Raw genomic sequence first — 10,693 nt, forward strand, 5'->3', positions numbered from 1 at the left:
TCAGGATGAGGACTAGTTCTGTATTCCTTTCTTGATTACTATTTAGAAAGAAGCAACCAGGTGTTTGCACACTCGTAAAATCAAACAAATCCATAAGTATCCCACAAAATTTTGTTTTAAAATGATTTCCAATTATAAATGCACTACCATTTGTACAATTTGTATGAATTATGAAAACATGATGCAGGTTCCAAAATTCAAAGCTATTCATTCGAACGGTAGTAACTTAACTTACTAAACTGTGTAACTCACTTGCCAATTGTAGACAGCTGCAGAAACTTCAGGGTCTAATTATGTAATCATTTTCCATTCATCAATAATTGCTTGTAAACGATGGCCCTCTTTGGAAGGTTTCATTATCCAAGCCAGTCAGACTGAATTGAGTTCACCCTGGAAGCACGACCCAAAAAACTATTGTTCTACTTATCCAGTTTTCAAAACAGGTTTAAATGGACAGCGTGATGCTTTTCTAGGAGAGTTCGAATTGTGGCGATTGTAAAGTTGTTAGGGTTCTGTTCCGGGCTCTCTTTGCCTGGGGGGAATCTTCTGTGAGTGTCGATAACACTAGAGCCTGTCCACCCTCATACCCAACATGCTTCCATCACCACCTGAAAGCCAACTGAAACTCCAACCTTTTTGACTCCTGCTCCCCCAACCATCAAAAACAAAATCAGCGCTGCAGCTGATTCACAAAATGGCTACAGAACAGCTACCTCCTGAACACACAATTTATGAGGGAAATTATAAAATAAAATAATTGGAGAAAACAAAACCGCAACATGGGAGTCAAGTAACCATTAACTGGTTACCTTAAGAATAAATTGCAGGTGTCACTGTTACCCAGAGGGTACCACGTTGATAAATTAATGCAAAGAGGAAAGAAGGGCTGCCACTCAATCTGCCATTTTGTAATCTCCTTAAAAGGGAATCCAGCACAATAAATGACCTAGCGTGCATTGTACAAGAATACAAAGAATCCAGAGTACCTTGCAGGTACAAAATACATAGACCCCATAATAAAACACAATGCACTAAAGGAAATGGCTTGTGCAGAAGTATAACATGTAATGCACTCTAGTTTTTAGGGATAAGCAAGACAAAATGAAAGGAAGAATAGTGCACTCATGACTTCTTTAATGAAGCAACAAAGAACTGCACAACCATTTTTTATTTATTTATTTATTTTTTTTTTTTGGGGGGGGGGGGGGTTCTGCAATAGAGCTCAGGCTTCCTGGCGTTTCCTTTTCCATTGGAAGAGCCCACAACTTCCATTTCGTTTAGTGTCTCTAATGTTGCTAGTGCATGGAGAGCAGTTCCTAGGCAGGTAAAAGTCAAAAGCTTGCCTCAGGGCGAACAGCCGGATACATTGTCCCGGGCCCTGGAGGAGAGGGGGGCTGAATGGTCTGTGAAATTGTGGTAAAAAATGATCCCGGGGTCCGGGAATATTATAATATAATTTTGTCCCAAAGCCAGGAATTGGCTCTGATTTGTCTTTTAAAGAGGGAAGGCACACGGGATAAAGAAAGGCTTCTGAGTATCTTCAGTGCAGGGGTTACAGATTAGCACACATGGATGCTTACATGTGTAACAAATATGATGGCCACTGAGGCCAGATGCTACGGATTCCCAAATGTCGACATCAAAGCACAGCTGGTTCTCCCTATGGTAGGAGTAGGCTATATGATGGGCTGTTGGGCAGCTTGTTCCGCGATCGAGAATTATGTGAGGATTACATCAGTGCTGATTGGTCAGAAGCTTCATGGGGCTATGCAAGATTGGACACAGCGTTGAGTTTCAGAAGGACTCATCACACAATAGCCACGCCCCTTGGCATCGGTGGGCTGCCTGTATTGGTTGCATCAGAACTGAAATGACTGCACAGGACTTGGGAGTGAAAAGAAGTGTTGACTAAGAACGTGTCAGGGTTTTTGTTTTCTGCAGAGAATTCCAAGTCAGCTGCCTCGATCATTTTTCGTGCCACCGTGACAAAAATATAGCCGCTGTTGGCAATAATAACGGGCATTTCAAAAAAGCGTTACACTCAATGGATTACTATCATTTGAACATGCAACGGCGGCACTGCTCCAGAGTGGTGCTGTAGCATAACGAACACTAACACACCTCGGGGACATGGCAATGATGACGAAGATGAAAAAAGACTTCCGGTTTTATGCTGTCGGATTGTATTTGCTAACTTTTACTACCGAAATGCATTACATTTCAACATTACACCACACACTATATTTACGGAATTCAGAACTGAGCATATCCACCTGAAGTCAGATGCAACTTACAAACAGTGGATGTAAAACTGAAAATTCGGCCTTGTTAAATTCCATCCATCCATTACCTATACTCACTTATCCTGGTCAGGGTCGTGGAGCGGTGCTGAAGCATATCCCAGCATGTACTGGGCAAGAGGCAGGAATATCACATACTCATACCTCATTGTCTCCTTGCAAATCTTTTTTTTTTTCTTCCAGCAAATGTAAAGGATCCTAACTCAGTACAAACGGGGTGGAATGGATTACTCAGAATGTCTACAATATAAATCAGACATACTGCGCATAATGTGTTTATCGTAGAAATTGTGGCTGGTTTAACTACCCGTGCATCCACCCTTATATGCATATTGGTGGTGATTACAAATCTTGCAGTCCTGTGAAGACAAAAGATTCCAACCCAGTAAAGCCAGGGTGTAACGGATCCTTAGAATGTCTACTACCTCAAATCAGACGAGTTCAAAGACAATGCATTCGCCCAAGGAATTGCAAGAGTTTGATGGAGACACCACCTTCGCCTGATTCTCAGCCAGAAAAACCACCCCTTGGATGGTGTTGAGCACACTCCTGAATTAATAGAGGGTGTTGCAGTGATGCGACAGACCAAAAATTATCACTGGGCACTCCAGAGTGGGGAGGAAAAACTACAGACTTTAAATCTTGTCAAAAACATACTGTATGATACCTTCATCCTGAGACAAAAAGGAACAAAAAAAAAAAAAAAAAATCATCTGTGAACAGTATAGTAGAGGTAGCATGTTTTGACATTTTGTCCCGAACCACTCATTTCACCAACTTTAGAAAATGATAAAGTTTTTAATTTCTATCCAGAAAGAGGCACTGGGCTCAGGTGGACTGTCAGCAAGTACGGCTGGATCCAGATTCACAGCGCACCGAATATCATCGGGGGTGGACAAATGAGTGGCTGGTGCCTCGTAGCAGACAGGGAGGAGTACGTTTAAAAAATAAATAGGGTGAAGCGTGTGTTGCTGTCTGAAGGACTGCTGACTCTTGGGTAAATATGGGGGGGGGGGGAGAAGGCACTTTCTCTGCTGCTGTGTTTTCCCTGTACCTTATCCTCTCTGCTTTCTACCCGTCTGAATAAAGCAAAAAATAAAAAATGTGAAAGCAGGGTAGAGTGTCCTGCCCTCCTTTGTAAATATATAGTAAATGAGATTGTGTGTAGTGTACATCATATTGCATTCCAGATGATCTGTATTACTTAAAAAAAGAAATCTGCGGAAAAAACAGGGTCAGAAAAATCGGGAAGCAACCTGATCCCTCAACAGATCGTTTTGTTTCGAAAACAACCGTTTCTGAACATAGCAGGAACAGCAAAGTCTGTAGGAAGCATTTTGGATGTAAGCACTATGCAAGGCAGGCACTGCTGCTTTCACAGAGTTCTCTTTTTTAATGGATGGAGCCTTCAACAAATAACCTGCTGACTGTAACGCGCCATGGTAATTGGCCGCATTTCCAAGATCATAATCCTTTAATACTGACAGAAAAGCAACCGAGTGCAGCAATTTGATGACAGCTTTTTAAGAACTGTATTAGCCTCCAAAGCATTCAAGCAAAACATTGTACAGTGGTAGGAGGACCCCATGGGAAAAGGGCTCAGATATTGCATTGTTTTGTGTAGCATACATTCTGGGATGTTTTCTGTAATAAATTCCCACTCCCTCCTTTATTTTATTTTTTTGTTGCTATGTGTGTGAGCATGTGTGTGTAGTTAGCTGCTTGGCTGTTACTCCAATGCACCCTTCCATATTGAAGCTTAAAAAGTGTATCCCCTTTCTTTAAGAGGCAAATCCGTACTTAAAAAACATAAATAAGAAAAACTCCCCTCCCCCCGTTTGCGATTCCAGATGATATTAGGGTTAAGGCACCGTGTTCTACGTCACTATCCTGTCTTAATTAGTTCATTGGCCGTCATAGCATGATTCCTCTACGCTCACCCATATTACTCTCATTTCCTGAATATGCATACTCCACTTTTCCCCCCTTTCCACAGAATATAATTTGCTACCAAACCTTGCACACCAGATTTATGATGGGCAAGACTAAGTAATGCTGACTGCCCACCCCACTTTCAAAATTACATCTACATCACTGACTATTTCAAAAAATGTTTGCACCTTCACTTACACCTTTACTCATAAAGAGTAAAACTCCATAATGGATAATGCAGCTATTATTACCCAGCATGTTTTTCTTCCTTCAGGTTAAAACTGAAAGCACATGGTGCTGCATGTATCTACAGCAATATAGTACTTCTGTCCATAAATATCAAAGGATAAGAATATCTTTAAATGATGGTTAGTCATAACTGGCAAAATGCAACCAAGGTGAAAAACAAAACATTTTATCAAATTAATTGCATTCATTTTCCTTTTTGAAACAAGACAGCAAAAATGCAGTTTGTTGTTTTTCCATTAAAAAAAAAACAAAAAACAACCAAACACTTTGACAACAATCACCTTCACCAGAACTGATTGAACAGGTGGTACACCTTGAAAGTGGAACTCTTCCTTGATTTCCAAGAGACCGTACCTCTGTTTTCACAAGTACCAAGAGCAATCTTCCCAAAGCACAGCTATGATGTCTATCATCACAAGCTTAAAGAGGCAATTCCCCAGTGTCCAGGGATTGCTTACATCTAGTTTAGAAAGAAAATTGTCAGACTGGAAAGCAAGCAGCTTCGAGTGTCTTCCGTTTTTTTCTTTGACAAACACCATTTTGTCTTTGCACTTCAAGAAAACAGCAATATCCCTCTTTAGCTTAAAAAATCCTCACCTTGTCCTTCTACTACTTAGGCGTGCTCTTGTTTACTGTTGCTGTTTCTGGATGTGCAGTGATATAATACAAACAAGTGGTCACTAAAGATACTTTCCGCCTTTAACGTAGATACCTCTAGTGTGAGTCAGAGCCTAATTTCATTAACTAAAAAGGGTAGAAGGGGCAAGTAAGAACTAAAATGTATGCCCCTGTGGCAAAAAATTACATTGCACTTTGTAATGTAGTACTACTGATCAACGGTGAAGACAGCAGTAACAATAGCAGTTGCAGCACAGGCAGCAGCAGGATGTAGGCTAGCTAATTCTCAACTGCAACAGTGACCTTTGTTGGGCCCATGCACTCATGTTCATTTAAGAAAATGCCTCCTGTTTTCAGTCAGTTTTAACAGCAACCCCTCCCCCATATAAATGACTCCACCCCCTGCACTTGTGCCCCATGCAGGTAAGTTATCATCACCCCTTAAAGCCAAGTTACAATTTGATGGACATGAAAAATTCATGTCCATGGCTGACCAACATGACATCGACAAGACCTTGCACCATCCAATACCATGAACGTAAAAATGAGTGGACACGCTATGAACGGGATGTCAGAACGTTTGTTATAACTAAGAGCAAGTAGCAATGGCATGCCTTGAATAATGTGAACATTTTACCGTCCGACTGTTTTCAGTTAACACAGATGTTATCAGCCAAAATTCAGGAGTCCCGCCTCTCCTTCTGTCGCACTTTAAAACACGCAAATCTAATGTGGTCATAAAACTTAACCAATTTGTTTAACTGCAGGCTTCTGTACCCACTAGCAGGTGTTATCCAAGTAGTTTCTTTACCTGTGCGCGTAAAGCTGAAATATTGGTGCACTTATCTAGAGGAGCGTGGGATGTTCATGGAGTTTATTGTTCTAAAATTTCATCATGGGCAGACAAACAAACTAGCCGATACGAAATCACACTGTAGGCAAGGAGACCAGAGCACCATCACAGATGTTCTGACAAGGACTCAAACCGTTCAGTTTTCTAAATCTGACACTGGTCAACAGACTAGCTGGAGAGCACACAAGTACTAAGGATAGGCTGGGCACTCCATAAAAAAAGTTTTCACTTTAGTTGCAGCTTATTCCCAAAGCAAGCTAAAGCAGTGAAAAAGTATTTGGGCTTACTACCAAGACTGTAGTGGGGAAACTTTTAAAACTTTTAAAACAGGGGGACTTTAAAACAGGTGCTCCTAGCTAGATTTGCAAAAGGCTAGCAGATCAGGACAAAAGGTAGTCCAGCCAAAAGCAACCATCTTAAACAGCGATTAGAGAAAACTATTGTCGATGAAGTAAGAAAGTAACTCTGCATAAGCATAGGCTACATACGCTCTGGGTTAACATTAGAATGGACTAGGCAATACATTAGAAGGTGTACAGTACATGCTTAAAATGCCGACACCTACCAATGCAAAAGATCCAAGGTACACTGATTTTTCAAAGAGTTAGGCTACTCAACAAACCCTCATGCCCCTCTGAAATGCTGGATCGCAAACACAATAGTTCTCAACATGCTCAAAATGCAACAAAAAAAACACAAAATCACTATGTGACATAGTTATCTAATTCACTACATTGGCTCCTCCAAACCACTTGCAAGAAGCCTAAAGGCCGTCAGTTGTCACTCAGACTGTCAGTTGTCAGAGACCCGGCTCCCATCTGGTTGTGTCCAACAGTACTATGTGACTTGCTAAATGCAAAATAGTCAGCTTCTTCTGTATGTAAATGCACTGGAGGAGTTCTGGCATACTAGATTTTCTTTAATGCTCATTAAAGCACATCTGTGCATTTTATCATATTATGAAGACAGTCAAAAATCACATACCCAGTTATATTTTGTGGCAACTTTTTTTTGGACATTGCTGACAGACTTTGAGCATTATTCAGTGCACATACTCACATGAAAGTTGCCTGACAGAACACAAGTGCATGCTTTCTCGACACACCTCCATAAAAATAGCCTCTTTGACAAGTTGTGACACAGCTCGAATGTGGCTAGAAGGTGGTCAGAGTGCGATACACTAATCAAAGCTTTAAAAAAATTCAAAGAATGGAGCTTGAGGCAATGGTGCTTGTTAATATTCTGTCGTATTTTGGTACTGTGACGGTACACTCGGTTAATGTAATTTCACAATACACAGAATTCAGCTATATGTGTTTAGCTTGTTGATTAATTAACAACTCAAATATGTTACTCAAGTTTTTAATACGCTGTTAATAAACACACACACACAAACAATGAAGGCATGATAGAAATATAAAAAGCTGTGAGCATCACAATTTTCAATTACTTGATTCATTCGCTTACAACTGAGCAGAATAACTTCAGTCTGAGGATGAGACATGCTTACAGCACCACAATGAGAATTACACTGGCAAATAGTGCTACTCCAAAAATAGTGTCCATCCTTCTGCAAACCAAAACTACCCTTCAGTGACACGTGCATGGTTAACACACATCAATACCTGGATCTAAGAATTTTCAGAAACCTAAAAATCAGTCTGAATGTGTCAGAATGTGTCAGCACTAATGTCAGGAACCACATGCCCAGCCAATATCCAAATATGTAATCAAACAACAGAGCCGGGATCAGACCTTGGCTTGAAAACACCGACTGTAATGTAACTACAGCAGGTGCATTAATCTTGAATCCTGCAATGATTAGCATACTGCATCGTGGACTGCTGGTAAATACTTGATGCACTGTGGCTCTTGGCAGAAAATGCTTCATAAATCAATTGATGTAGATACGTATATGGTTTAAGGAACAATCACACCACCTAACCACTGCCATGGACACTGCCACACACTTTTTAAAACCATCTTGCCATTGCTGTGGGCACATAATACTCAAGATTAATAGCAGCCTAACAGACATATATTACAGTATATGTAGTTATGTCAAATGTCAATCAAGCATGCTTACTCCATACAATGCAAGCCTCGGTTAGTGAAACATATTTTGGAGCAAATCAAGTCGATGGGGAACAATAAAAAGAAACGTCTTAATATAAAAATTGTTTTGTACTAATAAAAACCACCACTGTGCTGTTCATATTTGGATGTAAAACGTTTCCATATCTGACACAGACTAGCGCTAATGGAGAGGACGTTAGAACACCCTGGCAGTGCCTGTAGAATATCATCACAGCCTGTAAAGCATAGAATTACACTACGCTTAAACAGACACGATAATTCACAACACCTGTTGATGTCGGGAGGACGGGATAAAACCCATCGAGAAACCACATACGCATTAACTGGGGTACACGTTTTATCACAATAAAATACGGAATACGGTTACAATTATTATTATTTTTAAATAACAAATTGAGATGCGCCTGTATTAAAACCATCCAACAACTGAGCCACAGCTCTGCGTTTCCGACCGTCTCCCCGCAGGCAAGAGAAAACACTGCCCTCTTCGTTCCTAAACATTACAAGCCGACTGCCATGAGTAGCCTACGTACCACAAATCACAGCAAAATAAATGCGGGGCTGAAATCACACACCCTCCGTGAGTTTGGTACAATAGTGCTTCTATGCCAGGCAACCTTTCCGACAATGGTCTTTCAACCAGTGCAAATTTGAACAATTAACAAACCATATCTTCAGTTTAGGAGACGGACGGTTGTAACGACTTGTTTGTCTAAAACAAGATTCCTTATTTCCAAATCGATGTCCATAGCATCCTTGCCCCAGTTGGCTAGTTCAGGCTAAACTTGGCGAGCAAGACTGCTTGTTATTGACGTAGAAAGCAAGATTTTAACTGTTGCGTGCGAGTGAAGCACACTATATCCCCATAAATCCATTAAGCACGGTGTTTGGGATGCGCATGTACATGTTAGTGGAAAAAGAGAATCATCTTTCAGGCATGCGAGATTTCTGTGTGTGTCATTAAAAGACAACATAAAAGCTGGACTACTTATTTCAGCTGATCAGCTTACTAAACTAGCTCCACCATTCAACTTGGAAACACTTGACGCATTGAATGCAGCACGATAGGCTACACACGAAAGAGCAAACGACGCAGACAAAAATACCTGGATAGAGACACGGCTGTGTTATTTACAAATATAGCGAAGACCTTCTCGAAACTAAAGTGGAGTATCAAAATATCGCAATGTAAACAGCCAGCTCGACAATTTACCGTCGCAGTTCAACTGGAAAAGTCACTGCATTGCATCTTTTCCTAGGACTGAACGGGGTAACTTGGCCAGCAAGCTTACAACAGCTGTTTTATCATACATCTTACTGGTTATCAAACAAAGCGTAACAATATCTATGTAAACTGTCGTTTGAGAAGTACCTCAATAAAATCTAGCGAACAAGCTATCCAGCCAAATGTACTTGAACTAAGTCTCCGTAACGTCAACTGCAACAGCGCTTATTTTCATCTCACCAAGCACTGCCTGGAAGTAGCTGTAGCCAGCTAGTTACACACTGCATCTCGGCTTTATATCGAGTGCGCTCTGAGACGGTCCCTTTCGGGGTTTCTTTTTTATTTTTTCTTTATTTACTTATTTGTGTGTAATAGTAGCCAGTGCAACTTTTCTTTTCTTTGTTTGTTCTCTTAAATTTATTACAAGAAACTAATTTTCTTTTAACACCCACCTTAAAGGTGATACTTATACACTAGCCAACCAGTTAGCTGGGTAGTACTGCAAGCTCGTTTGTGGCAATGCAAAGAGATTGATGCGAAATGGAAACGAAAGCCACGGGTACCACGTAAAATTAATAATTTGAGAACATTTAAAACTTTTTGATTATGATTTACTAGCAGGCTTTATTTGCATTAATCGTTTCCCGAACGTCCAAACACTGTCTTCATAGTGTTATTAGCTAGATAGGCCACCTAGCTGTAGTTTTTCTTTTTTTTTCTTGATATTCCCTTCCTCCGTTAACCTAAGGGATTCATATAGTTTGTTGTAACCAGCTAGATAGTAGATATCCACCGCCTGCAACATTTCTCATCAAATGAGTTGTTTTTTTGCTCCCGTCTCCACGGACCTCACAGATCCAAGCGGCCATCATATTCTTATTTTCGGAGAGTTCGCAGCCTACCTTTGTGAAGAAAAGCTGCCGACAACATGAATAAAATTAGAGTTGTAGCGAGAGATCCGTTCCCCATGTTCGCCATGTTGGACACCTGCTTCTATCTGGCGGCGGTAGTTCACCTAGAGACTGGCATGAGTTAATAAGATGCAGGGAAGGGAGGGCAGGAGTACCTTATGCTGAAAAGAGGCGGCGCAAGGGTTTGAAGCGAAATTCCATCCCACATTTTCTTAGAAAGACGCAGTTTCATACGCGGAAATTTGACAGGTATGAAAAATCAAACAGGTTTTCTTTGAATATACTTTTATAATTCTACGTTTAAATATTGAATATGTCTACGTGCCACTGCAGCTAGGATTATTTTGTCTGTTTTAAATATTTGTTTCCCCCTCCAGAGGTATTTATTTGCATTTGCTTGCTATTTACCCATAATTTTGTGAATACTAACATTTGGTGCGAAGGGTGGTCTTTAAAGAAACGTTGATATAGCGTTAATATGAACGCAATTACGCAATATCTTCTGAGA

The 10,693-nt window shown here is 40.6% G+C and overlaps 1 protein-coding gene across 3 annotated transcripts in view; it reads right to left on the reverse strand.

The window, feature by feature from the left end:
- cadm1b (cell adhesion molecule 1b) overlaps positions 1-10,320 on the reverse strand; it is a 275,266-nt gene extending 264,946 nt beyond the window's left edge. Inside the window, exon 1 of one of the 3 annotated variants that reach the window (XM_064301631.1) lies at positions 10,177-10,320. In XM_064301631.1, the coding sequence (XP_064157701.1) occupies positions 10,177-10,252 (76 nt within the window). In that variant the 5' untranslated portion in view covers positions 10,253-10,320. The remainder of the gene's footprint in view (positions 1-10,176) is intronic. The other 2 variants (XM_064301629.1, XM_064301630.1) reach the window with 2 other exon arrangements.
- Between the last annotated feature and the right edge of the window lie 373 nt (positions 10,321-10,693).

This window comes from Anguilla rostrata, chromosome 12 (assembly GCF_018555375.3).
Source record: "Anguilla rostrata isolate EN2019 chromosome 12, ASM1855537v3, whole genome shotgun sequence".
NCBI lineage: Eukaryota > Metazoa > Chordata > Actinopteri > Anguilliformes > Anguillidae > Anguilla > Anguilla rostrata.